Source organism: Podospora pseudoanserina, chromosome 5 (genome assembly GCF_035222485.1).
Source record: "Podospora pseudoanserina strain CBS 124.78 chromosome 5, whole genome shotgun sequence".
Lineage (NCBI taxonomy): Eukaryota > Fungi > Ascomycota > Sordariomycetes > Sordariales > Podosporaceae > Podospora > Podospora pseudoanserina.
Genome location: NC_085924.1, coordinates 3657546 through 3683824, shown reverse-complemented (window position 1 = coordinate 3683824; position 26279 = coordinate 3657546). Strand labels below are relative to the sequence as shown.

Genomic DNA, 26279 nt, shown 5'->3' with positions numbered 1-26279 from the left:
CCCCTTGGCCAAAACTGCCTCCTCCGGATTCGGTTCCTGTGAGATCAACCTTGTGCAAATGCTCTTTCCAAAAGTCCTCGAGGTTGTCGATTAACTTTGGGCGACCAGCAAGATGGTCGACCGGTGGGGGCGAGAATCGCAGAGTGTCGAGTTGGCTGCGGCGGTCGTCTATAGGAGAGGTGGGCAAGAGCCCTAGAAGGCGGTAGTACTTTGATTGTCACCATGGCGAATGGTGGGAATAATGAGTTTGAGAGATACTCGGGGGAGCTACCTCTTTGGCTTCCGATGGTGGGATGATGTTTTCGTGGGAATGTTGGGATGTAGCTCCCAAAAGCTAAAGAGGCAGCTCCCCTGAGCATCTCTCATATTAAATTTATATCCTCGCTTGTGTTTTGTAAATTCTGAGCTTTGCCATGCCTCATCCAACCCTCTTCTCCCTCCCAACCTCACCGTTCTCCATCCTTAAATCCAGCGACTCCTCTCTCCTCCTCCAGTTCGGCACCCTCCCCCCCCAACCCCAACCCCAACCCCAACCCTTCCACACCCCCCTCCCAAACCACCTCCCCTCTCCCTCCCCCCCCAACCCCGTCTGCGCCCTCCTTACCTCCCCACCCCCGATCCCCCGTTCCTGATAATGATGATACAAATGCCTCCTATCGCCCCCAAACCCCGTTCCCCCACCCCCTCCCACCTCCCTCTTCCCCTTCCCCTTCCCCGTCAGCCCAAACACTCTCCCCCCCAACCCCCTCACCCACCCCCACCCCTTCCTCACACTATCCATACTTTGCAACACCAGAATCAGCACAAAAAATGGTACACACACCCCAACAAGCGTAACCCCAAACCTCCAATCCTCCGGCTCAATCTCCAACGTCGTGATACTAAACACCCCAACCACAAACGTCAACGGCAAAAAGACCATCGACACGCTCGTCAGTATCTTGATATTCTTCCCCTGCTCGATCGCCCTCCTGCTCTCCTTGACCGAACTCCCACTAAACAACTGCTCCCTCAGACTCCTAATCTCCGTCCTCGTGGCCTCATTCCTATCATACACCACCTTCAGCTCCGAAACCGCCTGCTCCAGGTCCTGACGCAGAATATCCAGTTTGCCCAGGTAGTCGCCGCCATTGCTGGCACAAGGCCACAGCGTCGGGTGTCTCCCCTCCCAAAAATCCCTCGTGAAGTTATTCACGTACGCCGCGCTCATGGATTTGATGCCTTCATTGATAACCCCCAGCGTGTTATACGCCCAGAAATACCGCCGCGAGTAGGTAAAGTGCGAGTCTTCAAACAGGAGCTTGTCCCGAAGCCGGACGTCAAACATGAACTGATTCGGGGGCGTGATCAGTTTTGTTATCGACTCGTTCAGTTCGGTGTAGCGCTTGATCGCGTCGCGGTATTCCAGCCTCAAAGCATCCAAAAACGCGTGCGGCCCGTTGAGAAAGTGTTTCTGCGTGCCGTCGGAGCGGATGGTGGGGAAGGGGGAGTGGTGGTCGTCGGGAAAGTACTGGATGTTGACCAAATGCCAGGGGGCAAAGGTGCTGTACAGGTTCCCCGACTTGGTCTTGCGTTTTGCCCGCACTTTGACCTGGGAGGAGACGGGCCCGGAGAGGGAGAGGGCGAGGATGGAGGAGCATTCGGTTATGTCTATGTGATCCGGCGAGCGGTGGTCTAATGGGCGGGGATCAAAGGGCTGCCAGGGGGTAGGGGGGTGGCCCGAGGCGATGATGGTGTAGTATTTGAAGACGAAAAAGAAGGAGCGCTGACGGAGGGGAGTGGGCTCGATGGAGCGGTTGAGGTAGGCTTTGGTTTTGCCTTTGTTGCCGGCGGTGGTGACGAGGTGGGAGAGGAGCTCGTCCATGTCGAAGTGGTCTTTCATGGTGAGATGGGCGGCGGCGAGCATGACGGGGGTGGGTTCTTGGAGAATTCTTCAGGGCGGTCAGCACAAGGGGTCTTTGATGATGGGATGAGGGGTGACTGACGATATCCTACCGACAGCGTTCCCGTTGGCGTTGATAGTCTTCAGAACGGGCCAGACGGATATGTCTCTATTATCTCCGTTCTCGTCCCCATGATTGGGACAGGCTGAGCCTTTTACAAGACAAAGTGGACGTATCTGAGTGGGCACGCCGTCTCTGTCGACCTCATATATCTGATAGCTGGTGTGTTCATATTTGGTGCCCTCTCCTGTCTCGAACGATGTGAGCAGGTTGGCGGGTGTCAACTCGTCCCTCCTCTCCCATGCGTCTGCCAGGGCAATTATGGTGCCTGATGTGGATCCATCTTCGGTTGATTTAATGGATTGGAGATGTGAGACGAGCTCTTCCTCGGTCTTCTCTATGCTAGGCAATGCCTCTATGACACAGGACGGCGACGATTGCGAGCTGCTGCTGCGGGAGGCGGGCGGACTGGTCAAGGTGAGAAAGTCGGGGGAGTGTTCTCTCTTTGGGATTCCATCATTGATGAGTGTTGGCCGTGATCTCGGAGACTCATTTGTGAGCCGGCGAGCGAATGTAGTGACGGCGGACTGAGGAGGTGCGTTGGAGATGGTGGCAACTCTTTGAAGAGTGGAGGCGGGCCAGTCAACACTCGATGGGCGAGGACGCTGAACCGGATTGGACTGCGCTTCTCGATACTGATGGAGAGTTTTGATGGATTGCTGAAGAAGCTCCAATGATTTGAGCAACTCATCCACACGAGAGTTTTCCATGTTTCGCAGTAGTGATCAAGGTGCTGTTAACAGACCGGGTGAGCGTATAGCTCAAGTTGGAACATGAGAGAATACCACGTACTCCAAGCAGACCATCGTGAAAGACGGCCATTTATTGTGGCCAGGATTTCCTTCACATCTGCTCAAACCGGGTCAGTCATGGTCAGCATGGCTCCCTCCCAGCCTCGTCCGCCCTCCATCGACGGGATAATGCAGTAGCAAGCCGGCGTGGGTGATGAAACCAAACATTGGATGGAAAACGTGGGACAGCAGCGAATGGCAGTCTTTGAAACAATCCAGCCGCAATGGAGGCCCTCGTAGTTGTGTGGCACCCTCACCACGAAATAATTAAGACACTAAAGTAGGTTAACATGGGTTGGAGGATAGTCCATAGGCCTTTAAAGATGGTTGGTAGGCCTTCAAAGACAGTTAACAGGCCTTGAAAGATCGTTCAAAGGCCTGATAAATTGCCTTTGAGGTATAGTTCATTGCATGATATGGGCTAACTTACTTTGGTGTCTCAATTATTTTGTGGGCAGGGTGTGTGGGTGGCATCAGCCAAATGTTGGTGATCTCCAAGTGAGGCTGTACAAAATGTACTTGGCGGCTACTGACGGCAAGCGCCCGGCCAGATGGAGTCTTTGAGCCGGAGTATCACATGATGAAGCTCAAACTTCCTGAACTGATAGATTCGAGGTAAATTGATGCGAGTTGAAGTAAATACGCACTATCGAGAGCCAAAGATGAAAAGAGTTTGGAAAGTAGTCATCCCATGGGGGAGCCTGAGATGTGTGTGACACACACCTTCTTCCACCGACCTCCGATTTGGGAAAGCAGCCCCTTCAGCCTTCGTCCCAACCCCTCTCTCACGCGATCTGTCAAGGCTGTCATTTTTGGACAAACAAGAAATAATCAAGAAACAAATTGTTTATACCAATGGTGTATCAAACCCGGCCAGAACGCCTTGCTCTACCGCCCCCAAAAGCCTCCCCCTCCTACTGACTGACGCCCGTCACCTCCCCTCCTGCCGTCCCATCCAACGGCGGCCCGTCATTCCCTCCTGTCGCTGCCTTTTCCTTTTCATATTCCTCCGGTGTCTGACACTTCGCGCTCCAGGCGTGTATCTGCGCGATTTCGTCTTTGAGGGCGGCATTGACCAGCCGATGCCTCTTTAGCGAGTTCTTGCCCACAAACTCGGGCGAGACAATCAACGATGTGAAGGCTTGCCCGCAGCCACCTTGTGATTCAAACTGTGTCAGCATCGGGGGGGTTCATTCTCAACTGAAAATGACGTCAGGGGGCATGTGACAGAGGAAAGCAGCGGGCATACCGGACATGTCCTGAACCTCGACATGAGAGGCCTTGAGGCGGTCGGTGAGGGCCGCCCTTACGGATTCTTCGGTGATTGACTGGGCCATGGTATGGTGTGTGTTTCTGTCGATGAAGAATAGTGATGTTGCTCAGACTTTGTGACTGCCCCGCCATGTTATGCTTGGCAAGATTTGATAAGGGTTGGGGTTTTGTGTGTGGAATTGCTCCCATCCAGCATTCAGTTTGCTTTGGTTCGTTCGTTCACCTTTCACCCCACCTCTCCACCTTCTCACTGTCTGTCTCTCACTGAAGCTCTTACACTGCAAGCATTTCACCTGTGACCTCACTCTCGCTACAAAATCTCATCAACAAAAGCTCAGTCACAGATGAACTTCACTTCTTCTCTCCTCAGAACAACACCAAGACTCATTTCGTCCTTTGCCAACTCTACCCAACCGAGAACCTTCACCATGGCCGCCATGCAGCGCCCTGCCTTTACCGAGCGAGTCGTCAAGGCCATGCAGGCCTTGTAAGTCTTCTTGCTGTTTATTCAATGTGTAAATACTAACGGGACTGCAGGTACCCTGAGTCTCTTGCCGACCGCAACTGGGACAACGTTGGCCTCCTCCAAGAAAACTTCACCACCCCTTCCACAGCTACAACCACCTCCCCTGTGGTCCTCCTCACAAACGACCTCACTCCCGCGGTCGCCCAAGAGGCCATTTCCCGCAAAGCCTCTGTAATAATCTCCTACCACCCTTTCATCTTCCGCGGCCTCAAGTCCATCACCCTGGCCGACCCCCAACAGCGCATTATTTTGCTGCTGGCCCAACACAACATCGCCGTTTACTCCCCCCATACAGCCATCGACGCCGCCCCAGGTGGCATGGCCGACTGGCTCGCCCAGATGCTCTCCTCCCTCCCAGACCGCACCACCACCATCTCCACCGTAACCCCAGTCGACGCCTCCTCCCTCCCCGAGAAATTCGCCGGCGCTGGTTACGGCCGAAAAGTCCAACTCTCCAAACCAGCCGGCCTTGGAGAACTAGTAAAGCTCTACGCCAAAGGCCTCGGCGGCCTAAAACACGTCATGGTCGCCCGCCCCAAATCAGAAGGGCAGTTCATGGTCAAGACAGTGGCTGTCTGCCCAGGGAGCGGGGAGAGCGTACTGGCCGGTGTCAAGGACGCTGATCTGATTGTTACCGGCGAGATGTCGCACCATCCTGCGCTCAAGCTTGTCATGGAGGGGAAGGCGGTGATCAGTGTGTTTCACAGTAATTCGGAGAGGGCTTTCTTGAGGGATGTCCTCAAGGGACAGTTGGAGGAGGAGCTGAAGGAGGTGGAGGGGCTGGAGGTGTTGATTAGCGAGGAGGATCAGGATCCCTTCCAGATAGTGGATGTTGAAGATTTGCCGAGTGATATGAGGATGCAGACGGTTTAGGTGGCCGATCGCGGGGTGGGGGACCTACCGGAGGTGCAGCAACCGCAGGCTCAGCAGCCATCAGTGCCTCCCATATCACTCTCCTTCACTTTCACCTTACTCTTCACTCTTTCGATGCTACACCCTCAGCAAAACAATAACCTCGCTACGCTGTGGACAAAAAGTAACTGGCACTGCAAGGTAAGCTGACGTGTAATAGTATCCTAAACTATGCCTCAAAGGATGGTCAATAAGCCTTTAAAGATGCTCGAAATTCTTTTAGAAGTAGCTAATAGACCTTGAAAGATAGCTAGATGGCTGATAAACCCCAAAATATACTTGATATGCCTAGTTCCCCTTTTGAAAGGATATAAATTAACGGCTACTACACATTGTACTGAGCTGCAGTACCAACAACCCCCCCCCCTTCCCCCCTCCACCCCTTTTGAACTCCGATCCTAACCAGTGCCCTCCCCAGTCGCCTCCCCCCTCAACCTCTCCAACCGCCCTTCATTCCACGCCCGATTCCAAACCTCCACCTTCCCACCCAAACACTCACACCTCCCCGGCTCGAGCATCACCACCCCCCTGCTCACGCTCGTTCCCTTTTTCAATAGCCACTTCTCCCCCATATTCGTCTTCCCCACACCAAGCTTCTCCACCCTGACCAATTCCAGCCCGTAAATCTTTCCCCCTTTTGGATCCTGAAAAAGAATTCTATGCGTTGCTTTCCCTTCTCCCCTTTGCTGCGTCTGGAACTGTGTCCCCGCCTGCGTCCCTTGATCAACCTCCCCATCCCCCCTCGCGGTAGGTAACCTGACAACCTCCCTCCCCCTCTTCTCCTCCCCCCGAGCCTTGGCTTCCAACTCCTCCACTTGCTCCCACTTTGACTTGGAGATGTTGATGATATCCAACACTTGAACCACCACGTCGTGAGGCAAGGTGGCAGATTTTGTGAGAGGGTTCGATATCTCAGAGGGGAGGGAGTGGGAATTGATGTAGGCTGGGTCGAGCATGTCGGTGGTGATGTCTGAGGATAATATTCTCGCGCGGGTGGTTGCTAATAAAGAGGGGAAGGGGGGAGGGGGGTTGCGGGATTGGACTAGGCGGGTTAGGAAGGGGAGGGAGGGGAAGGGGAGGGAGGTGGTGGAGAGGGCGGTTTGAAGTTGGAGGGAGAGGTCCATTTGGTTGTTTTGAGGGGGCCGGGGCACGTTGGTTGGTGGGCTGCTGGGTCCGATAGTGGATGGTGCTGCGGGAGGGGGGGCCATGAGCCGGCGTTGCTGGGTGGGACGGCCGTGAGGAACGGGTTGGGTTGGGGGTCGCTTTTGGGGGGTCATAGGGGGTAAAGTGTCCGGTTGACTGGTGCGATTCTGCTGTGGAGCAGATCGAGGTGAGATATTGGTAACGGTCGTCCTTGGGTGGTTGTGGGGCGGGACTCGGAGTCTGATCTTGTTTTCTTTGGTGGGATTTGTGCCTTGGGAATCTGTGTGGTTTTGATTGCTGTGATTCCGGGATGCTGCTGCCTTGGGCTCTGCTGGGTTGTGGCTGATGAGATCTGAGTGAGAGCGTTGCCGAGGCTGGATCACGTTTGGGGTGACCGGAGCTTTCCCAGACTGTGGCCCACCTCTTTTAGACTTTTGATTGCCAAAATCGGGCTGAGGGGCAACTTTAAACCGTGAAACGGTCTTGCCGGCGACACTCTTGCCAGGTGGCGTCTGGGAATTAATAAGGAGACTAGTCAGGTCGATGGGATTGGAAGAAGACCCCAGCTCGTGGGACTCTTCTGTATCGCTATGGTCGTCTAGGTGAGAGGGCCCGTCGTTCGAGTCGCTCTCAAGTAGTACACTGTCCGCAAGAGAAGAAAGCGTGCTATCGTCCTGCTGGTCCTCGCTGCCAGAATCTGCTGCTGAGAGCGGCCGAACATTCGGATCAGTAGGTCGCCTCAGAAACTTGAGCGGGGAATCAACATAGGAACTCCCATAAGGATGAAATCGTCGATTGTTGCGGGACCGACCCGGTTCTGGAGCCATAGTTAAATAATGTTAGTTCGCGATACTCTCATATGGTGTTTGTATTGAAGGATAGGTGGTGAATAGGTATACTTTTAGTTCACAGCAATCCTCGATATGAATTGCCTCTTACCCAAAGCAAACAAAGAAGCTTTTATTCCCGTGATTTAATCTCACAAAGCTCTCGTCAAGTTCAGATGACTCCCCATCCCATCATCTCGGTTTCTCAACTGAAGTTGTTGAAGCTCAGCATCGAGACCCACTGTCGTTACAAGGTCAGCCGCTAACAAAGACCCCTGCATCCGCGGGGAATTAGCGCGGTCCCACTCCCTCGGGAAGGATCCGCCCACTTTCCAAGAGACACGACGTCAATTCAACCCTTATTAATAACCTTACCTCAGCTTCATCAACCAAACACGACTCTGTCAGCCTCATCAACCTCAACTATTCCATCACCCACAACTACCCATTCCCAACACCAACACACCCACCACCACCACACCCGACGCCACCCATCACCAGTAGAACCACAACCACCACCACCACCACCACCAATCCCATCCCCAAAATGTCAACAATAGCCACCCCCCCGCGACCCCCCGTCGAATCCCTCCTCCTCAAACCTCTACACCCCCACCACCTCCGCCCGCCCCTCCCTCGACATCAACCCCCCTCCACCTCCCTCCCCAGCTCCCCCAACCTCTCCATCCCCACCAACCAACCCCCAAACGCTCCCGCGCCGCCGCCCCTCCGCGAATACTACAACCTCCGCACCACTGTCCCTTCTATAACAACCACCACCACCTCCTCCCCCTTCCCCCCGCCAGCATCAACCCCCCGCCTCAATCCTCGACTCCCCCCTCCTTCTCCCCCACGCAGTACCTAACCTCCCTCCTCGAGTCCTCCTCCCTCTCCTCCCTCCTCCAAACATACACCCGCCTCCTCTCGGAAATCCGCGCCCTCGACGCCGAAAAAAAGGCGCTAGTCTACAACAACTACTCCAAGCTCATTACCGCCACTGAAACAATCCGCAAAATGAGAACAACGATGGATCCGTTAAACCCAATGGCGGGCACGATAGATCTTGTTGTGGGGAGGGTGTACGACATGGCTAGGGGGTTGAGGGAGGAGATGAGGGAGCATTGTGGTGGGGAGCAGGGGAGACGACAAGGGGGTGGTGGGATGGATAGAAAAAAGAGGACGAAAGAGTTGGTGAGGGAGGTTTATAGGGGGATGGAGAGGATGAGGGGTTTGTGCAGCAGGGGGACCGGCCGCAAGCGGAGAAGGAGTGGGAACTGCCGAGGAGGTTGTTGGTTAAATGGCAGGAGATGGGGTGGGCGGGAACGAGGTCAGGGGAGTTGTTGAGAGAGGGGATGGGATTTTAAAGGGGGGACAACGGCGAGGAGGGGAGTGATTAGTTTGGATGAAATTATTGATGGAAAAGGGGCAAGCGAGGCAGGGGAAAAAGACTAGAGATACCCATTGCATTTTCGTTTTGCTAGACGCGCAAGAACAAGATACTTGATTTATTCTTTTTTTTTTTTTTTGGGGGTTGAATCAACATTAGACAACTCAAAAACTACCCTTGATCATACCGCAAACTCATCGCTCCAACATCAACATAGTCCCCTAAGAACGAATGATGGCATCCCCAAACTCCTCCACCCGCCCCCTCCCAAGGCGCCACCATCACCGCCGTTTGCGCATCCATCACCTTGCCCGTCCCGGCATAAGCCCTGGCCAGCTCCTCGGCCGGCAGATCCCCCCTCGGCGCAACCCCCTTGATCGCAACCCTCAACGCCATCTCCGCCGCCCCTTCCCCATCCCCCGCCGTCCCCTCCAGCCCAGCCAGTTCCGCCCATCCATGCGGCAAGTAAGGATGGAACATGACATCCGCCTGCGCCTGGCCCTCCTCACCACCAGCACCACCACCAGCGCCCAGCGCAGCCACAGCCTTGAGAACCTCGCCCAGCTGGCTCTGCTCCGCAGCAGACACCCCCTCATCACCCGACCGAAGATTCTGCAGCTCTGACACCACAGCCTCAAGCGACTCGTCGTCTTTATCCAACAGCGCAATCACGCCCAGCAAGCAGACCGACTGGACGTGGCTGGGGTGTTGCTCAATGACTTCAAACAGGACATCTCTCGCCCTCTCACGCGCGTCATCCTTACCGGTTGCCCAAAGGACCTGAGCCAGGACACAGGCAACGTCGGGGTTGCCGTCCGATTCTTGAATCGCCTGCTCAAAGGAGTCGACGGCGTCGTCGACGTGGTCGAGGTGATACTGCGCTAATCCCATAGACACATGCGCAGAGAGGCGCACCCGCTTACGTTCCCCGGCCGTGAGCTCGCTGTCGGACTCGTCGCTGGAGAGTTGAATGGCCATTTCAGCTGCTTCGATTGCTTCGACGTTGAGGCCTTGTGCCAACAGAGCGCGGGCGAGGTCGGTTTTGGCAATGGAAAAGTGCTTGAGTGCTTGGGGGGACTCGGTGACTTCGTATTCTGCTTCGGCTTGGGTGCAGATGTTTTCGAGGTTGTGGGCGGCCCGTTGGTATTCTTGGGTTCGTTCCTGGAACAAGGCAGAGAGGTGACCGTAGGCCAGATCTTGAGGTTTGAGGCCCTGAATTTGGCCGAGAGCGAGAACGGGCTGGACCAAGGAAGTGATGGGAAGGTCGGATGGGGATGACAGGATGTGGTCAAACATGGAGACGGAATACAGACGTCTGGTGGCGAGGGAGGATGCTTCAGAAATGTCCATCGAGTGGATGAACAGGCCGCGGGCCTCCTTCTGATCACCCAGGAGCAGAGCGACAAGACCCTGACCAAGCCAGGCATGGGCAAAGTCGGGATCGGCAGATTGGGCCTTGGTAAAGACCTCGTTGGCAAGCTGGAGGTCGCCTTGAAGGAGTGCAAGAACACCCAGATTGGTCCAAGAGTGAGCACCTCTCTCGTTTATGTGGAGGCTGCGCACAAACGAGTGTTGCGAAACGGATGGGTTCACAGTGCTGGTGACCACTCCGAGAGCGTTCCAGAACTCAGAGTTGCCGGCCTCGAGCTCAATGGCTCGCTTGAAGCAAGAAATAGCAGCCTTGAGATACCTCGTAGCCTTCTTCCTCAGATGAGCTGGAAGACACGAATGAGCTCTGTACTCGGCCCATCCCAGGTTGTAGAACGCCACGGCCTGGGCATGAATGTCGTTGGCAGACAGGTGAACGGCGCGTTTGTGTGCCAGGATGGTGGCATGCATAGCTCTGGTCAAATCGATTCCCATCTTCTCATTGTCATGGAAAATGCCGTTGGTGCTAACAACGGCGGTGCCGACTCCATCGATATCCTTCAGCACCTGGTACTCGGGGGCAGCCTCGTCGCTTCCGAGCAGCCCTTGCACCAGCTCCCTGGGAAACTCTGACAACCGGCCTTGGACGCTGGTGAAGAGGGAGCAGGCATCGGCAATCGCTCTCCAAAAGTTGAAAGTGTCCTTGATGGCCGCAGGAGTCTCAACCGCAAACCGCAGCGCTGACACAGCATGGTCGATAGACTTGCCAAAAAAGCCCTTGTCTAAACTGACGAGAGCATTGTCCACCATCGCTTGCATCAGCGAAATAGCGACACCATCTTCCCCCGGTCTATCTTCCAAGACCTGCTTGTACAAGTCAATGGCGTCATCAAAGTCGCCAAGCTCACGCTTGACCTCGGCGAGAATGAATCTGGTGAACCACGTCTCTTGTCCTGTGATCTCTACATCGGGTGACTCCTCCAGCTTCTGGGCATTCAGAAGAGCTTTGGTGGCAGCGATATACCGACCTGAGCCATGATAGCTCTCGCCGAGACCAACCCAAGAGTGGTAGTCATTTGGTGATATTCTGAGGGCAGCCTGGAAAGAAACAATGGCCTTGTGGTAATCCTGCTTGTTGAGCTCGGCCACGCCGAGAGCAGAAAAGGGCCAGCTGATACCCTTGCGCTTGGATCCAGGCGGCGGCTTGACCTTGCCCGAGTCAACAACTCGCTGAGCAACGAGCTCGACACGGTCCCAGTCGCCGTCGTCAGCAAAAGACCTGGCAAGTCTCTCTGCAGACAAAACTTCAGATGGGGAGAGCTCAACTGCCTTCTGGAAACATCTCCGAGCTCTCTTCTTGTCCTTGGCATAGTCTGCATAGTAGATACCGAGGATAGTGTAGGCCGGGGCGTAGTTGAGATTGCTCTTGAGGGACTCCAGGAAGTGATTGTAGGCACCGCTGCGGCTCTTCCTGGCAGACCTGGATGTGTCGAGGTTCCAAATGCAATAACCGAGACGATATTTCGTCTGCGAAAGCAACTCCTTGTTGTTCTGCCCCTTCTCGGTCAGCAGTGGCATGCAGGCCTCGAGCTCGGCCTTGGCGGCAGCAAAGTCTCCTTTCAGAGCCTTGACCCAGGCAGCCTCCGTCTTGACACGGAGATTGGTTGGGTCGCCCAGCAGGGCACGTTCCAAAAAGCCAACTGCTTCGTCATACTCCTCTTCTTCCTCATAAATCAGACCCACGCCAATCATGGCTGGGGTGGATGTGGGATCGTGCGCCAAAACACCATCGAACAAGCTCTTGGCTTCTTGATGGTGACGAGGAGATTGGTAAAAGACAAGTGCGGTGCCGAGATACAAAGAGTAGGCATCTCCTGTATTCCGGAACGCCAGGCCTGTCTTGGTCCGCTCTGTCTTGAGAAGGTCGATTGCTTTACGCATCAACTCGACGTTGCTTTCGTACTCCTCGAGATGTTGGTAGTACTCGCCCATGAGTCGGTACGCAAACAACGAATCGCCAGAGCTAATGCCCTCCGTCATCATCAACAGTCGGTCCTCCTCTGTGAGAGGAACATATGTAGTGGGCACACCTCCAGCATCGTCGTCCTCGCTCTCGTCCTCTGGCTCACCATCCGCTGTGACATCATTCTGCGCTGGTGTTTCCTTGGGGAATGGCGAGATGTCGCTAGTAAGAAACCCCATGATGACTCTATTCAGGTCACTGTCCGGGAAGAATGAGCAATATTGTCTGAGAATGGTGACATCCCATTCCTTGATCTCCTTGTGGTCCTGCCAGTTGAGAGCAATGTCCCAGGCAAACTTGAATGGGTGTCTAATGATGACCATGTCGTTTGCCAGTTTCCGAACAACTTCCATCTCTTGTTGCTTTTCCTCCCCAGGAGGCCAAGCCAAGAGCCGGTCGTAACAATACTGAAGCAACTTTTCTTCGCATGTGCGCCGGAGCTCGTCATCGGCAGTCCAGTCGATGAGCTGTCTGTAGATGTGGCCGAGTTTGCTTTGGCGGTAGACTTCCCTCTTGACCTCCAAAGTAACTTCGCTGACGCGGGCTCCGATTCTGGTGCGCCTCTCGCCAATAAGCGTGTTTATCCGCTTCTTCTCCTCGGGCTCGACAATCTTGGCCTGAATCTCATAGGTCTTGGCAGGGTGAGGCACACGGCCTTCTAGGGCCTCGTACAGAGGGCTTCCTGGCAGTTGGATGTCCAAGGCATCGACGTACTGCAGCCGTTCGCCCTGTGTACGTGCATGGTCGACGAACTTGTCGACAACGTCCTGAAACTTGAACATCTCATTGGTGTCCCGAAAGATTTCGCCAAGCTTGATGGCAGCATGTTTGTACTGCTTTAGCTTTTTGTTGCCCTGCTTTTGGTAGAGCCTGATCAGGCCTTGCCAGGCCTGGGTGTCGCCTGGTTTGATGTTGGTGGCGGCAAGATAGGTGTTCTCGGCATCCTCGAGCATGTTCTTCTTGTCCAGCGCAAAAGCCAGAAAGATGTGAGCATGGTAGTTTTTGGGGTCCCTTTGGAGGACCTCGTTGGCGGCTTCTCTGGCATCGTCCCATTTCGACTGTTTGATGAAGTCATTGACGGACTTTAGCATGGCCTTGGTGCTGGACATTTTGAGGGATGGTGAATGAGACCTCGCTCATCGGGCTTCTGGGAACAGGTAAAAGAAAAAAGTAATCAAAGCAACGACGACAAGTTCAACAATGGTGAATTCGATGGTCATGAATGAAGCTGTTGATGCTCAGTTCAGAATGCCAGGCGTCGTGCTGCAACTGCCACAGCGGCGCAAACAAGGAGTGGAGGGGCAGCGGACCCACTATTAATCCCCCACCAGAGCTGCCTTATTTCAATCTAGACAGCAGTCAACAGTAGGAAAGAAACAGGGGATATGATTAATTAAGTTGCTGTTTGTTGATAGAGTGTCTTTGATTAAGTTCACCACGATAATGAAATCTAGCTTGGCCATTCGTCTTCAACAGCTTGATGTTTTGACTCTTGGTAGGACAACGTCATCAGACCTAAACTAGCCCTACGTGCCTACCAGAGATCACGGGGAAGGTCCAGGTTCACTTTACACAGTACTTGCAAGTTCCGAGTCACCATCAACTAAAACCCTGAAGCAGCATGTGCCAGCTTACCTTGGGTGCTTGGGTATGGCACTGTTCGAGGGATGCTCTTGAAGTGAAAAGCGACCCCCACTCACCTCTTCAAGATCTCTACTCCACATTTTGATGCCTGCCGGACAGGGATAATCCGACCTCCGCCCAAATTTACTGCCAAGACTTCTTTCTAGCTTATCACAGTAGCTTATCGCAACATCCCAGCAGAAAAAAAGTCGGGGAATTGGTGTCGCAAGAGAAGCAGCATCTGTGGAGGAAGCTCGTTATACACGTCTCCGAACATCGCAAACATGGATTCCGGACCGGCGAAACGAAGAAAACTCGACCACAGCCAAGATGGCGCTGGGAAAGCTCTCGAAGCAGCAGTCTCGACTGGCGGCGTGTCCAGATCCAGAGCATTCATCCTAGAGGCCGAGGAGTTGTTGGAGGAAGTGCGCATCGACTACAAGACTGCTTTTGAAGGCGCCGACCAATTGCTTCACAAGATCAAGAGTTCCATCGAGACCATCAAGTCTCAAGAACCTCTCCCAGTAAGAACATCAGGTTTGCTGCTGCGCGCGTGTGGTGGCTGACAGGCCCAGATTCTCGAGGCTGCGACAAAATTCGAAAAGAAATCCAAGATCAAGATTCCCTTCCCCGATCCGCAACCACCAAAGAACTCCAACTACAAGGTCGCATTCGCCAAACCCTCTCAGTTCAATGTCGTCGGCAGCTATGTTTCCAAAACGATGGTCAAGACGCAAAAGGATCACAGCGTGGACATGATTGTGGTTCTGCCGCAGGAGATTTTGCAAGAGAAGGATTACCTCGACCTGCGATACTTTTACAAGAGGGCATATTATCTGGCTGTTATTGCGAGTGCTCTGCAAAAGGGGTCTGGAAACGAGGCCGAGCTATCCTACGAGTACCTCAACGGCAACCCATTGACTCCCGTTCTCGCAATTCAGCCAAAGTCACCAGAAGCGACAGATGAGGGATCGAAGGGGCGTCTGCAGTACAGAATACGGATCATCCCATGCGCCCCAGAGGGCTTCTTTCCCAAGGGGAAGCTTCATCTGGGCGCTTCCTTGGTCCGAAGAGGGAGAGACACCGAATCGGAAACGCCAGCGCACCCTACCGCCTTTTACAACTCGACCGTGGTCGCCGAGGGGTCTTTCCTGTCGTACCTGAAACTTCTTCGCCAGACCGAAAAGAAGTGCGCCGCGTTCAAGAAGGCCTGTATTTTGGGACGGACATGGCTCCAGCAGAGAGGGTTCGGCGGTGATATCTCCAAGGGCGGGTTCGGTCACTTTGAGTGGTCGGTTTTGCTCGCTCTTCTACTTCAAGGAGGCCAAAGGATGGGGCATGCGGCGTTGTCGACATCGCTCAGCGCCACCCAACTGTTCAAGGCTCAGGTTCAGTTCTTGTCAGTGATGAACTTTTCAGAGAAGCCATGCGTTCTTGGCGCTGAAAATATTGATTTGGAGGAACATATCGAGTCTGGACCGATTCTGTACGATTATTCTCGGGGACTGAATGTTGCTTTCAAGATGGGACATTGGTCAGCCGCTTTGCTGCACCAACACGCCAAGTGGACCAGAAGCCTGTTGAGTGACAGCTCTGCCGACCAGTTCACGCCTACTTTCATCCTCAGGGCCGACCTGCCTTCTCACACGTTTGACTTGTTTGCCCACCTCAACTACAGCGATGTTTTGGACCAAGTTATTGGAAACGATTATTCCGAGTCCCGTGGCAGAATTTGGCAGCTCGGTAGCAAGGTTTACAGAGTGCTCAAGAGAGCGCTGGGCGACAAGGAACTGGGTGAAAGAGCGAGGGTTGTTCATATTCAGACTCCCGAGCAGCCAAAATGGTCTCTTGCGGAAAAGCCCAAGGACCAGACAAGAACCGCCCTGGAAGTTGGTGTACTGTTTGACCCCGTCAACATGAGCCGCGTGGTGGACAAGGGGCCTTCTGCTGGCGCAACGGCCGAAGAGAAGGAGGAATGCGACAGGTTCCGCAGGTTTTGGGGCGACAAGGCCGAGTTGCGTCGTTTTGAGCGGGACACGATCCGTGAGACACTGGTCTGGAAGTCAACAACACCATTCGAGATCTGCGAGGAGATCATGCGGTACATCCTCGCGCTCCACCTTCGTATTGGTCATCTCGAGGACGACATCAGCTTCTACGGCAACGGCCTGGTTGCCCTCCTCTCCATCAAACCCGCCGACACAACCTCGTACAATGTAGCAAGAAAAGAGTTTAGCACCTTTGAACGCGACATCCGCAACCTCGACGAGCTCCCCCTGCGCGTTCGTCAGATCGCTCCTGTCTGCCCTGAACTTCGGCATGCCTCTGTCAAACCTCCGGTGTTTGGCTCTCTCAAGTCCGGGCCTCGCCCAATGGACTGCGTCATTTCCTTTGAAGCCTCGGGTAAATGGCCCGAAAGCATCGCCGCTATCCAGAGGACCAAGATTGCTTTCCTACTCATGATCGGCAACCTCCTCGAAAACAGCAAACAAGGGGTGAAAACCCACGTCGGTCTCGAGGACGCCCACTTCGAAACCGAAAACCTCGCCTTCCTCGACGTAGTCTATGAATCCGGCCCAGCTTTCCGCCTTCGCATCCACAGCGACCTGGAAGAGTCTCTTCTCGAACGACAAGTCAAGGACAAAACTCAGGAACAATACCTCCGACAAAGAGCCACGACTCAACTGGCTGCCTTCAAGAGGTTATACAACAACCTCCCACTCCACAACCAAACAATCAACACCAGCATCACCCGCTTCCCCGCCTTGGGCCCAACGATAAGACTGGTGAAACACTGGTTCAACAGCCATAAACTCTCCATCCACTTCACAGCCGAGTTCATCGAGCTCGTCACCCTGCACATCTTCCTGTCGCCCTACCCCTGGGACGCACCCTCCTCTCCCTCCACCGGGTTCAATCGCGTCTTGCTATTTTTATCCCGTTGGGACTGGCGCTCTGAACCACTGATCATCGACTCGGGGAATGAACTGACCAACTCTGACCACTTTGCTATTGTGACAAGGATGGAAGCGTGGAGGAAGATTGACCCGGGGATGAACCACACTGTTCTCTTTGTTGCCACCACCCAGGAGCCGACCGGTATCGCGTGGACAAGTCTGAACAATGAGCCGAAGCCGACAAGGGTGGTGGCGACGAGGATGACGGCTCTGGCGAAGGCGGCTTGTAGGGTTGTTAGGGAGGAGCAGTTGTTGCTCGACCCGAGGAGGCTGTTTGTCCCTTCGCTTAAGGAGTATGACGTGCTTATTCATCTTGATCCTAAAGCGTTGAAGAATGCGATGAGGACGTATGAGAATGTTGATCCTGCTGAGGAGGTGGGGGAGGGGAGGGGGAGTAAGTTTAAGAATTTGGATGTTGTTACTGGGGAAGATTTACTCCCTTTGGTGGCGCACCCGGCGGAGGTCTTGCTGGAGCAGTTTGTGAAGGTATTTGGGGGCCCGTTGGTGTTTTTCTGGGGTGGGGAGGGGGATAATGTTGTGGGGGCGATTTGGAATCCGGGGATGGAGAGGAGGGTGTTGAAGGGGGGGATGTTGGCTAGTTATAGGCCGGGAAGGCAGCAGCAGGAGGAGGGGGATGGGGAGGACAAGGTGGAGGTGGAGATGAATAAGGAGGCGATGGTGGGGGAGATGGCGAGGTTGGGGGGGGATTTGGTGGAGAGGATTGAGATGAGGTAGGTAGTTTGACTGGCTGGACATAATTTGAGGTGGTATATGGAAGGGAGGGTAAAGGTTTGCATCATTTGGAGTTTGGAAATTTTAATAAACAATACCCTCCCTTGCAGTATACACGGCTCGAAAGATTGTCATTGAAATAACCCACCCAAGCTAAATAACCCACTCAAGCTTATGACATTATAAACCTGTGTAACTAGTTATAGTTCGGTTCTGGTTTAGTTTAGTCATGCCTAAGCCAACTCCATATACTCACCTCACCCTCTGGATTACATAGAGCCGCAACCAGTAAGTAACCCGATATCACCAACCACGCTCCCAATTGTCATTGAATGCCAGAGATCGAAAAAAAAAAACCAACATGACACAAATTCCATTTTATGGTATCTACTTCCAACAAACTCACCCCCCTTTCCACCATCTCAACTCCCCATCATCTCCTCAATCCTTCCCCCAAGTCCTCGGTCCTACCAATACCCCGCCCTCAACCCCGTAAAACCACCCATAACCCCCCCATCCCCATCCTTATCCTCCCTCTTCCTCTGACCGGTCAACTATAAATCACTTTTCGTCAGCACACACATCCCCCCCCCTCACGTCACAACCCTGTCAAATCATACTGACATGATCACTTCAACCTCGTCCCCTTACTCACCTCAAGCTGCACCCCCCTGTGCACCGCCACCAACCAATCCACATAACCCTGCGCCTCATTGTTCCTATCCTCCACCAGCAACCTCGCAAACTCGTACTCGGCCCCGTCCAACCCCTGCCTCGCCAGCTGCACCGTCAACCCCTTGCTTCCCCTCATCCCCCTCAACCACTCCAAAATATTCCTCACCTGCGCATTCAAGTGCGTCTCCAACACCGGCAGCTGGCTCGTGTACGCGTCCAGCTTCCTCAGCTCGTCCATTCCAGGCCCAAACAAGTCCTCAATCAGGTTCGGGCTCGTCTGGGCGTGGAACCAGATGAGGAGCTGCTGGCCATTGTCCACAATGTACACACCCCCGGGTTCGACACGAGAGAAGGTGGTGCGGGTGGAAGGGGGCATCTTGAGGTGTCCGGTGGCGGGGTCGGGGAAGCCATCTTCGGGAGCGAGGTTGTGAATTGGTATCATCCTCGGGTAGAGGTAGAGAGACAGTTCCAGGCAGCCCATGGAGCGAATCATCCTCATCTCGTGCACCCTCCGGTCAGATGTTTCATTACCGCCCTTGAAAGCACGGGATTTGATCATGCCAAGCATGTACATCGCAAACTCCTTCAACCTCTCCGGCATAACCAGCTGTCCGGGTGGATGCGCCTGAGCCAGGAAATTCTTGCGGTACATGGCCAAGACATCAATCGTCTTCTCCGTAAGACCCGCCCGGATGTCCTTCAGACTACTGCTAGTAGAAGCAAGCTTGGTGGAGGCTTCCTTTGCAAGAATAGTGTAGACAGCATCCTGGTCAATAAACTTGATGCTATCTCTCGCCTGTTCGCTAACACCAGCGATGACGTTCAAGCAGCGGACTCTGCGCTGGCCGGAGGCGGTGGTGTAAAGAAGGGCAGCCTGGAAGTGGGCGTCCAGTTTGGAGTCGAGCTTGCCGTCATAGCCAAAGGTGACACCAAGGGCTTTGTCGGCATCAATCACACCGATCTCCAGGTCGGCGCCAAATGTGTGCTGGATGAAGTTGCCATGATAGGCCGATACCTGAAGGCCATTGGAGCACCTGACCTTCATGAGGGCCTGGTAGCCCGTCTCACGGGTTACGGCGTGTTTGATCTCAAGGGAAAGCTTGGTGTTGTCCCTGCCAGCAATGAAGTTGGGGTAGAAGAAGGTCTCGCCGCCAGTGGTGGCAGACACATAGCCTAGTTCCATGTCAGCGGGTCATTTCGATAAGCAAACAAAGGTAATACTTACCAACAGTGGCAATATCAAGATAACCCCCGGAAGGCGACGCCATAAAAAAGTCAACACCAGCACCAATAGAAACCAGCTTCTCGGCCAATTTCCTCCAGGCCGGGTGCTCCGTGCTAAACAACTTCTTGTCCGGCTCACCATTAGGATGCTTTCCATCATCCCTCATGAACAAACGTCCAGGACCCCAAGTAGGCAGCGCAGCCAACGAGCAGAAAATCTTGCCACCAGTCTTTTCCAGCGCACCCACAACCGCGTTCAGGGTAGAAAGCAGCGCCGGCTCCGGGTTCTTGATGTCCGAAAACATCTGCGGCAGCCTCGTCAAAAGAGACGTGATGACCGTCTTGGACTCATAAGGATCCACAAACAAGCCCTCGCTGAGCGGAACAAAAGGATCCTCAATGTCCGGCATAATCATCATCTGAGCCTGCTCCAGCGACGGGCTCACATTGTAAAAGTGAACCTCCTTGTCGTAAGTCACGAAGCCAACCTTGGCGCCCGCCGGTATCCTCCTCTTCACCTCTCCATTCTCATCCTTCTCCTCGTCATCCTCGGGAGCATACAGAGCACGGAGAATGCCCTCGCAAAAGGCCTCCAAGTAGCCCTTGTTGAAAGATTCCTGGGTGACGTCAATGACGAAAACGTAACGGAGACCAACTGGCTCCCTGGTCCAATACTCCTTGGGCACCACAAACTCCACGGTGCCCCGCATAAGCTCTGGGCGCTGGTCGCGGTCCACGCGAACACCCTGGGGACTGGTGGCACAGAAGTATTCGGGAGGGGTGTCGTTGGCATAGTTGCACAGGTTGCACACAAACTTGTTGCCGCCGGAGCGGAAGATCATGAAGGGGTTGATGTAAGCACGGCATCTGTGGCAGCGGGGCGGGCCGGCATCACCAAAGTCCAAGACGGGAATCGGCAGCTCGCCGGCTTGGAGAGGGGCAAGAGGCTGCAACACAAGACCCAGGGGCAGTGCTGTGCTCTTCAGTCCTTCGGCCGTGGCGGGAATGTTGGTCAAACTCAGACGGGCAAACTTGGGGGATGAGTTTCCTTGGTCAAAGGCGACGAAGGAGGTGGTGGCGGGAGGGGGAACCAGGCGCTCAAAGGTAGGATAGACGTTGGTGAGGAAGTATTGCTGGACCGAGTCCCGGGAAAGGGGCACACTTGGCATCTCGTCAGGAGATACTCTGTCCTGGCCCCCGCTAGAAACCATGGTGGCGGAGGCAGTGGCATCACCAAAGCCGCCACCCCTCGCCGCAAACTCGGCGGGTGAAGCCGGAACAGGATTGAAGCCTGGGCTTACCGGCGCTGGGAACTGAGAGCCACCATAGCGAGCACCGGCTGCCGAGGGCTCGGCGTTGAGGAAGGCTGTAGCAGGTGTTCCAGCTGGAGGAATGCCATTGAAGGGCTGTGATGATCCCACGGCCTCGACCTGATGGTAGGCATGGCGGTCCTTCTTCTTCCTCCTCGCCGCACCGTGGCCCGCATCAGGACCCAGGCTCATTCCTCCCATCTGAGCGGCCAAACCACCATCATCGGCAGGAGATTGCTGACCCTGGAAATAACCTGGCTCTCCTGCTGGGGGAGCTCCATATCCCGGAAGCTGAGGCGGGGGGGGAACACCGGCTGGGGAAGGGGTGCCGTAGTACGGCTGCTGTGCCGGAGGTGTTGGCGCACCATATGGGGAGGAGGCCTGGGGCTGGTAGGGGTTCGGGGCAACTGGTGGTTGGAACTGAGGAGCGGCTGGTTGGGTTCGACGATGGGGATCGTTGGGATCGATGTTCTCCCCCTGACCCAGGGCGTGGTACATGCCGAACTCGGCCATGTTGTCAGTCTCGGGACGGGAGCTGGATGGGAAATCGGCGGTTCAATGCTCGAGTCGTTCGGTCAGGTGCTTGGCTTGTTGGCGAGCTTCGTTCGGTAGTTGGCCGTTGTATGTAAGTTGCTTGCTGCTGATACGGGGCCGGCACTAGGGGGTGATAATTGTGGATCGATCGATCGAGGAGTGTTTTGAGCTGGGCGAAGCTTGGGTTCTAGAAGTCGTCCTCGAGATCGTCACCGGGGATTTGAGTGTTATAGCTGACTGGTGCTGGTCACAATCAATCAGAAGAACCAGAAAGTGTCCTCTCTTAATAACAGAGGGGTCCCACCTTGGCCTTCCAGGTCGAGCTGTCCTTTTTTGGCTGTCGCATGAGAGGCCCCGCGGCTGGTGGAAGCAGGGGTTGGCGGTGCCTGGCCGTCTGGACCTCCACCTGTCCACTCGGCAGCTTCCGCCGACCGGATTGATCCTTGCGCCAGTGCCATGATTCTGCCGCCCGACACCGCTTATGACAGGATGCTAAATAGACTGTGTTGGAAGCAAAGAGATGGAGAACACATGTAATTGTTTTCTATCAGTGGCACAGTGTCTTTAGCCTGTCCTGTCTTTAATCGATAAGCTTTCCTGCAGCCTGTTACCAGTCCGTCGCGTCCCATTTACAGTGACGCGCTTCAAGAGGCTCTCCATTTACGGGGCTGTCTCTGGCGCATTTCTGCTGCGCTCAGCCTTGGTTTCTTCATTGCTTGCCAGAAACAAAACTTGACTACAAAACATGCGCCATTCCCGGCAGCAATTGACCACCATTCATCAACTACTTCAGCCATGTTTAGCTTCTGCCCATTACAAGGTGCCCTCTCCGAGTCCACAGCATCACAGTCGCTACTCGAACTCGATGGGGGTGTCAAGATCTTGGTGGATGTCGGCTGGGACGAGACCTTTGCTGTTGAAAAGCTCAGGGAACTAGAAAAGTATGGATTCCTTCCATAGATATGATTCAATGGGCATGGCCACTAACTGCTTATTCCAGACAAGTCCCGACTCTATCATTCATCCTCCTGACCCATGCGACTGTCGCCCACATCGGAGCCTATGCGCACTGCTGCAAACATATCCCCCTGTTCTCAACCATCCCCGCCTATGCGACACGCCCAGTCATTGATCTCGGCCGTACCCTGACACAAGATCTCTATGCCTCCACCCCATTAGCTGCGACGACAATACCAACGTCCTCACTCGCCGAAGTGGCCTACGCATCATCCCAGGCCCCATCACTGAACCCCAACCTGCTGCTTCAGCCACCATCCCCCGAGGAGATCACACGATACTTTGCTAATATTCAGGCCGTACAATACTCACAACCACAACAGCCTCGATCCTCGCCATTCTCCCCAGATATCACCAACTTGACAGTCACAGCTTACAATTCGGGACGGACACTCGGTGGAGCCATCTGGCACATTCAGCACGGGCTCGAATCTATTGTCTACGCCGTCGACTGGAACCAAGGCAAGGAAAATGTCTTTTCAGGTGCCGCTTGGCTGAGCGGTGGACATGGCGGGGGAGGCAGCACCGAGGTCATCGAACAACTCCGAAAACCAACAGCTCTGGTGTGCAGCAGTCGAACACCTGACGCCACCCTCTCTCGGGCGAAGCGTGATGAGCAACTCTTGGAATCGATCAAGCTCTGTATTGCGCGAGGAGGGACAGTCTTGATACCGGTCGATTCAAGTGCCAGAGTCTTGGAGCTTTCATATCTTCTAGAGCACGCCTGGAGGAACGAGGTGGACAACAACAACAACAATAACGAAACATTCAGAAATGCGCAGCTGTATCTGGCCGGTCACAACATCGGCAGTACTCTGAAGCACGCCAGGAGCTTGTTCGAGTGGATGGACGACAAGATTGTGAGGGAGTTTGAAGCCGCGGCTGGTGGCAAGGAAAGCCACAGCAGGGGCCAGAGGGGCGGACATCATCACGACCATAAGGTGGCCGGACCGTTCGACTTTAAGCACCTGCGGCTGCTAGAGAGAAAGGGACAGGTTTCGTGGGTTCTCAAGCAAGCACTGGAGGATCTTGAACCAAAAGGCCGGGTTATTCTAGCTACAGATTCCAGCCTCGAGTGGGGCTTCTCGAAGGAGGTTCTCAAGTCCATTGCCGGTGACGCAAGGAATCTTGTTCTTCTAACCGAAAAGCCAGCACTGAACGAGAACAGGCCATCGATCGCCAGGACACTCTGGGAGTGGTGGAAGGAGAGAAAGGACGGTGTAGCAACAGAGCAGACCACCAGTGGCGAGACCTTTGAACAGGTCTACGCCGGTGGGCGAGAACTAGAGATTGCTGATGCGTCAAAACAGGCGCTGGAAGGTAACGATCTCAGTGTTTACCAACAGTGGCTTGCGACAAAACAACAACTGCAAGCCACCTCACATGGCGGAAGTGGAATGACTTGGGAAGCCTGGACCGACTTGAACGATGCTCTCTCCGACACGTCCACCGAGTCTGAGGAGTCGGAAACGGAACAACAGGGCAAAGCACTCAATATTTCTGCCAACATCAAACAAGCCAGCCGAAAGAAGGTCGTCCTAAACGACGAAGACTTGGGTGTCAACATCCTCATCAAGAAGCGGGGTGTGTATGACTACGAAGTCAGGGGTAAAAAGGGGCGAGAAGCCATGTTCCCAGCAGTAGCCCAACGAAGACGTCACGATGAGTTTGGCGACCTCATCCGACCAGAAGACTACCTCCGCGCCGAAGAGCGAGAAGTAGCCGACAGGCAAGAAACCGACCCAGCCAAGACCAAACAAGAAGACAGCTTGGGCAAAAAGCGAAGTCTCATTGCCGTCAACGCCGCCAACAAGGCCACGGCGAACAGCAAACGGGAAAAGCAACCCGCCCGTGCCCACTCGGACGAGCCAGACGATGCCAGCGCCACTGGCGCCCCAGGAAATGGTCCGCAGACGGAAGAAGTAGACGAACTGGACGAGGAAGAAGACGCCCCCGTCCTCGGACCTGCCAAGCTCGTCATGACCACTCACAAGATGAGCGTCAACCTCCGCATCGCGTTTGTCGACTTTTCCGGTCTGCACGATAAACGCTCGCTGCATATGCTCATCCCACTCATCCAACCCCGTCGGTTGGTTCTCGTCGCGGGAACGGAGCAGGAATCACAGGCTCTTGCGGCTGACTGCAAGAAGTTGCTTTCTGCGCAGCTGGCGGCTAACTCGTCCAATGAATCGGCGACGGTAGATGTGTTTACACCCCCGGTGGGGACGTTTGTGAATGCCTCGGTGGACACGAACGCCTGGGTGGTGAAGCTCTCGGATTATCTGGCCAAGAAGCTCAAATGGCAGGATGTTAATGGGTTGGGCATTGCTACTATCACGGGTGTGCTACTTCCCGGAGGGGGGTTTATTCCCTCGGACGACCCCAACGATGAGGGGAATAAACGGCAGAAGACGGAAGAAGGGGGGTCGCCTTCTTCGAGTATGGCGTTGACCACGGTCAATAATGATGCCAACCCGCGCACCCTCCCTACGGTGGATGTGCTACCAGTTAACCTGGCGGCCACGGCTACGGTGAAGGCGGCTTCGCAACCGCTTCATGCGGGGGATCTGAGGCTGGCGGATCTGAGGAGGGCGATGTTGCATGCTGGGCACAAGGCGGAGTTTAGGGGGGAGGGGACACTGTTGATTGACGAGACGGTTGCGGTTAGGAAGAGTGCTGCTGGGAGGATAGAGTTGGAGAGCGTGGCGTTGCCGTTTGCGGTTGGGCCTGGGGGTGGAAGGAGTTTGATGGGGGGGTGGTGGGGGGGGGAGGGGGACGTTTTATGCGGTGAGGGAGAAGATTTATGATGTTTTGGCTGTTGTGCCGGGAGCGTAGAACAGGGAGGGGGGTTGTACTGGTGGGAAAGGGGTGATATTATGGTTACAAAGGTAGCAATAGAAACGTGAAAGGAATGTTTGGTTGCGAGTTTTGAGTGTGATGTGAGGAGAAATTTTGTGAACTGGGGGTGAGATCTTGTTAGGCTTATCAAACTATCCCGAATTGCCAGAGCAGCTTTGTTAGGAGAAACGCTGTTGCCAAAGTGGCTACCTACCTTATGACTGGTGAGAACTGAGCTTCCAGGTTCCTAGGTATGCATTCTTCCATCAGGTATGCATTCTTCCATCCAAGGTGCTTCCTGTTTCTCTCTCTCTCTCTCTCTCTCTCTCTCTCTCTCTCTCTCTCTTTTGTTTGCTTTCATGTTTTTCCGCCGACACCGGCAAGCGATATCTCCCCCCTTACCCTCGGCTCCCCGGCTCCTTTCTTCGGCGCGCTCACAAGAACCCGAGCCGAGAAAGGTTCTTCATCATGGAAACTTTTCTTTCTTCTGATGTCTGTCTTGTCCCTGTCTCATTGGTGGGGAGTAGGAAAAAGCGGCTAGCATAGGTACATACATAAACAGCGGCATGACCTCTCACATATCACATCTCTGCTGTTTTGCCGATGATGCAGTTGGTTGGGTGGGGTGTGTGGTTGGTTGGATATGATAGGATAGCAGGGAAAAAGGCAGGTATGTTTGTTGATTGGAGGTTAGGTGATGATCACCATGGAATTTTCCTTGGTGATGGATCAGGGGCGGAATGCATGTTGGTGATCAGATCGCGTGGGCGGATGGGGGGGTGGGAGAAATTCAGGGGGTTAATAAGGGGGTTCGTTGTTGACGGGAACTACCTAGCTAAAGAGGGGGTTGGTTGGGTATACAGGTACAGATGAGGGGGTGGAAGGCGTCTATTTTCTTTTGTCAAAGATATGTTTTTTCTTTTTGTATGGCACGTGTGGCTTTCAAGACAGGTTGTTAGCTTCCATTTGGGCAGCTATACATCACAGCACATTATTCCAGCTGTCTTTGTTGAATAGAGAAAACAGAGACTAGCAGCCAAGTGAGAAATTCCTCTGCAGTCCCGCAGTCAGCGCTATCTCTGTTGTTTTCTTTCCGTGCTTCGTAGTTTTGAGGAGC

The 26279-nt window shown here is 54.3% G+C and overlaps 9 protein-coding genes across 9 annotated transcripts; 4 read left to right on the top strand and 5 right to left on the bottom strand.

Moving 5' to 3' along the window:
* Positions 1-418: 418 nt before the first annotated feature.
* QC764_508880 (uncharacterized protein) lies at positions 419-2713 on the bottom strand (the record flags this gene model as incomplete). Its single annotated transcript, XM_062948144.1, has 2 exons — positions 419-1931; positions 1986-2713. 2 exons carry the CDS (start codon positions 2711-2713, stop codon positions 419-421), a joined length of 2241 nt encoding a protein of 746 aa, XP_062799551.1.
* Positions 2714-3473: 760 nt separating this feature from the next.
* On the top strand, positions 3474-5844 carry QC764_508860 (uncharacterized protein). Its single transcript, XM_062948142.1, has 2 exons — positions 3474-4553; positions 4604-5844. The coding sequence occupies exons 1-2, from the start codon at positions 4411-4413 to the stop codon at positions 5463-5465; spliced, it is 1005 nt and encodes a 334-aa protein (XP_062799549.1). The 5' UTR covers positions 3474-4410; the 3' UTR covers positions 5466-5844.
* On the bottom strand, positions 3709-4251 carry QC764_508870 (uncharacterized protein; the record flags this gene model as incomplete). The annotated part of the gene is made up of 2 exons (XM_062948143.1): positions 4044-4251; positions 3709-3950 (listed from the first exon to the last, which is right to left on the bottom strand). The coding sequence occupies exons 1-2, from the start codon at positions 4129-4131 to the stop codon at positions 3709-3711; spliced, it is 330 nt and encodes a 109-aa protein (XP_062799550.1). The 5' UTR covers positions 4132-4251.
* Positions 5845-5902: 58 nt separating the features above from the next.
* On the bottom strand, positions 5903-7474 carry QC764_508850 (uncharacterized protein; the record flags this gene model as incomplete). The annotated part of the gene is made up of 1 exon (XM_062948141.1): positions 5903-7474. One exon carries the CDS (start codon positions 7472-7474, stop codon positions 5903-5905), a length of 1572 nt encoding a protein of 523 aa, XP_062799548.1.
* Positions 7475-8021: 547 nt separating this feature from the next.
* On the top strand, positions 8022-8818 carry QC764_508840 (uncharacterized protein; the record flags this gene model as incomplete). The annotated part of the gene is made up of 2 exons (XM_062948140.1): positions 8022-8110; positions 8272-8818. 2 exons carry the CDS (start codon positions 8022-8024, stop codon positions 8816-8818), a joined length of 636 nt encoding a protein of 211 aa, XP_062799547.1.
* Positions 8819-9032: 214 nt separating this feature from the next.
* On the bottom strand, positions 9033-13361 carry SKI3 (Superkiller protein 3; the record flags this gene model as incomplete). The annotated part of the gene is made up of 1 exon (XM_062948139.1): positions 9033-13361. The coding sequence occupies one exon, from the start codon at positions 13359-13361 to the stop codon at positions 9033-9035; it is 4329 nt and encodes a 1442-aa protein (XP_062799546.1).
* Positions 13362-13756: 395 nt separating this feature from the next.
* On the top strand, positions 13757-17567 carry UTP22 (U3 snoRNP protein; the record flags this gene model as incomplete). The annotated part of the gene is made up of 2 exons (XM_062948138.1): positions 13757-14399; positions 14451-17567. Exons 1-2 carry the CDS (start codon positions 14160-14162, stop codon positions 17565-17567), a joined length of 3357 nt encoding a protein of 1118 aa, XP_062799545.1. The 5' UTR covers positions 13757-14159.
* Positions 17568-18082: 515 nt separating this feature from the next.
* SFB3 (COPII coat Sec23p-Sfb3p heterodimer component) lies at positions 18083-21694 on the bottom strand. The gene is made up of 2 exons (XM_062948137.1): positions 19465-21694; positions 18083-19412 (listed from the first exon to the last, which is right to left on the bottom strand). Exons 1-2 carry the CDS (start codon positions 21284-21286, stop codon positions 18193-18195), a joined length of 3042 nt encoding a protein of 1013 aa, XP_062799544.1. The 5' UTR covers positions 21287-21694; the 3' UTR covers positions 18083-18192.
* A 163-nt stretch (positions 21695-21857) lies between these two features.
* On the top strand, positions 21858-25131 carry QC764_508800 (uncharacterized protein; the record flags this gene model as incomplete). The annotated part of the gene is made up of 2 exons (XM_062948136.1): positions 21858-22248; positions 22308-25131. The coding sequence occupies exons 1-2, from the start codon at positions 22103-22105 to the stop codon at positions 25129-25131; spliced, it is 2970 nt and encodes a 989-aa protein (XP_062799543.1). The 5' UTR covers positions 21858-22102.
* Positions 25132-26279: the final 1148 nt, after the last annotated feature.

Coding starts and splice junctions, on each gene's coding strand:
- QC764_508860 (XM_062948142.1), top strand. CDS start 4,411: ATGAACTTCACTTCTTCTCTCCTCAGAACAACACCAAGACTCATTTCG. Junction 4,554..4,603: donor GTCAAGGCCATGCAGGCCTT/GTAAGTCTTCTT, acceptor ACGGGACTGCAG/GTACCCTGAGTCTCTTGCCG.
- SFB3 (XM_062948137.1), bottom strand. CDS start 21,286: ATGGCCGAGTTCGGCATGTACCACGCCCTGGGTCAGGGGGAGAACATC. Junction 19,413..19,464: donor TCTTGATATTGCCACTGTTG/GTAAGTATTACC, acceptor ACATGGAACTAG/GCTATGTGTCTGCCACCACT.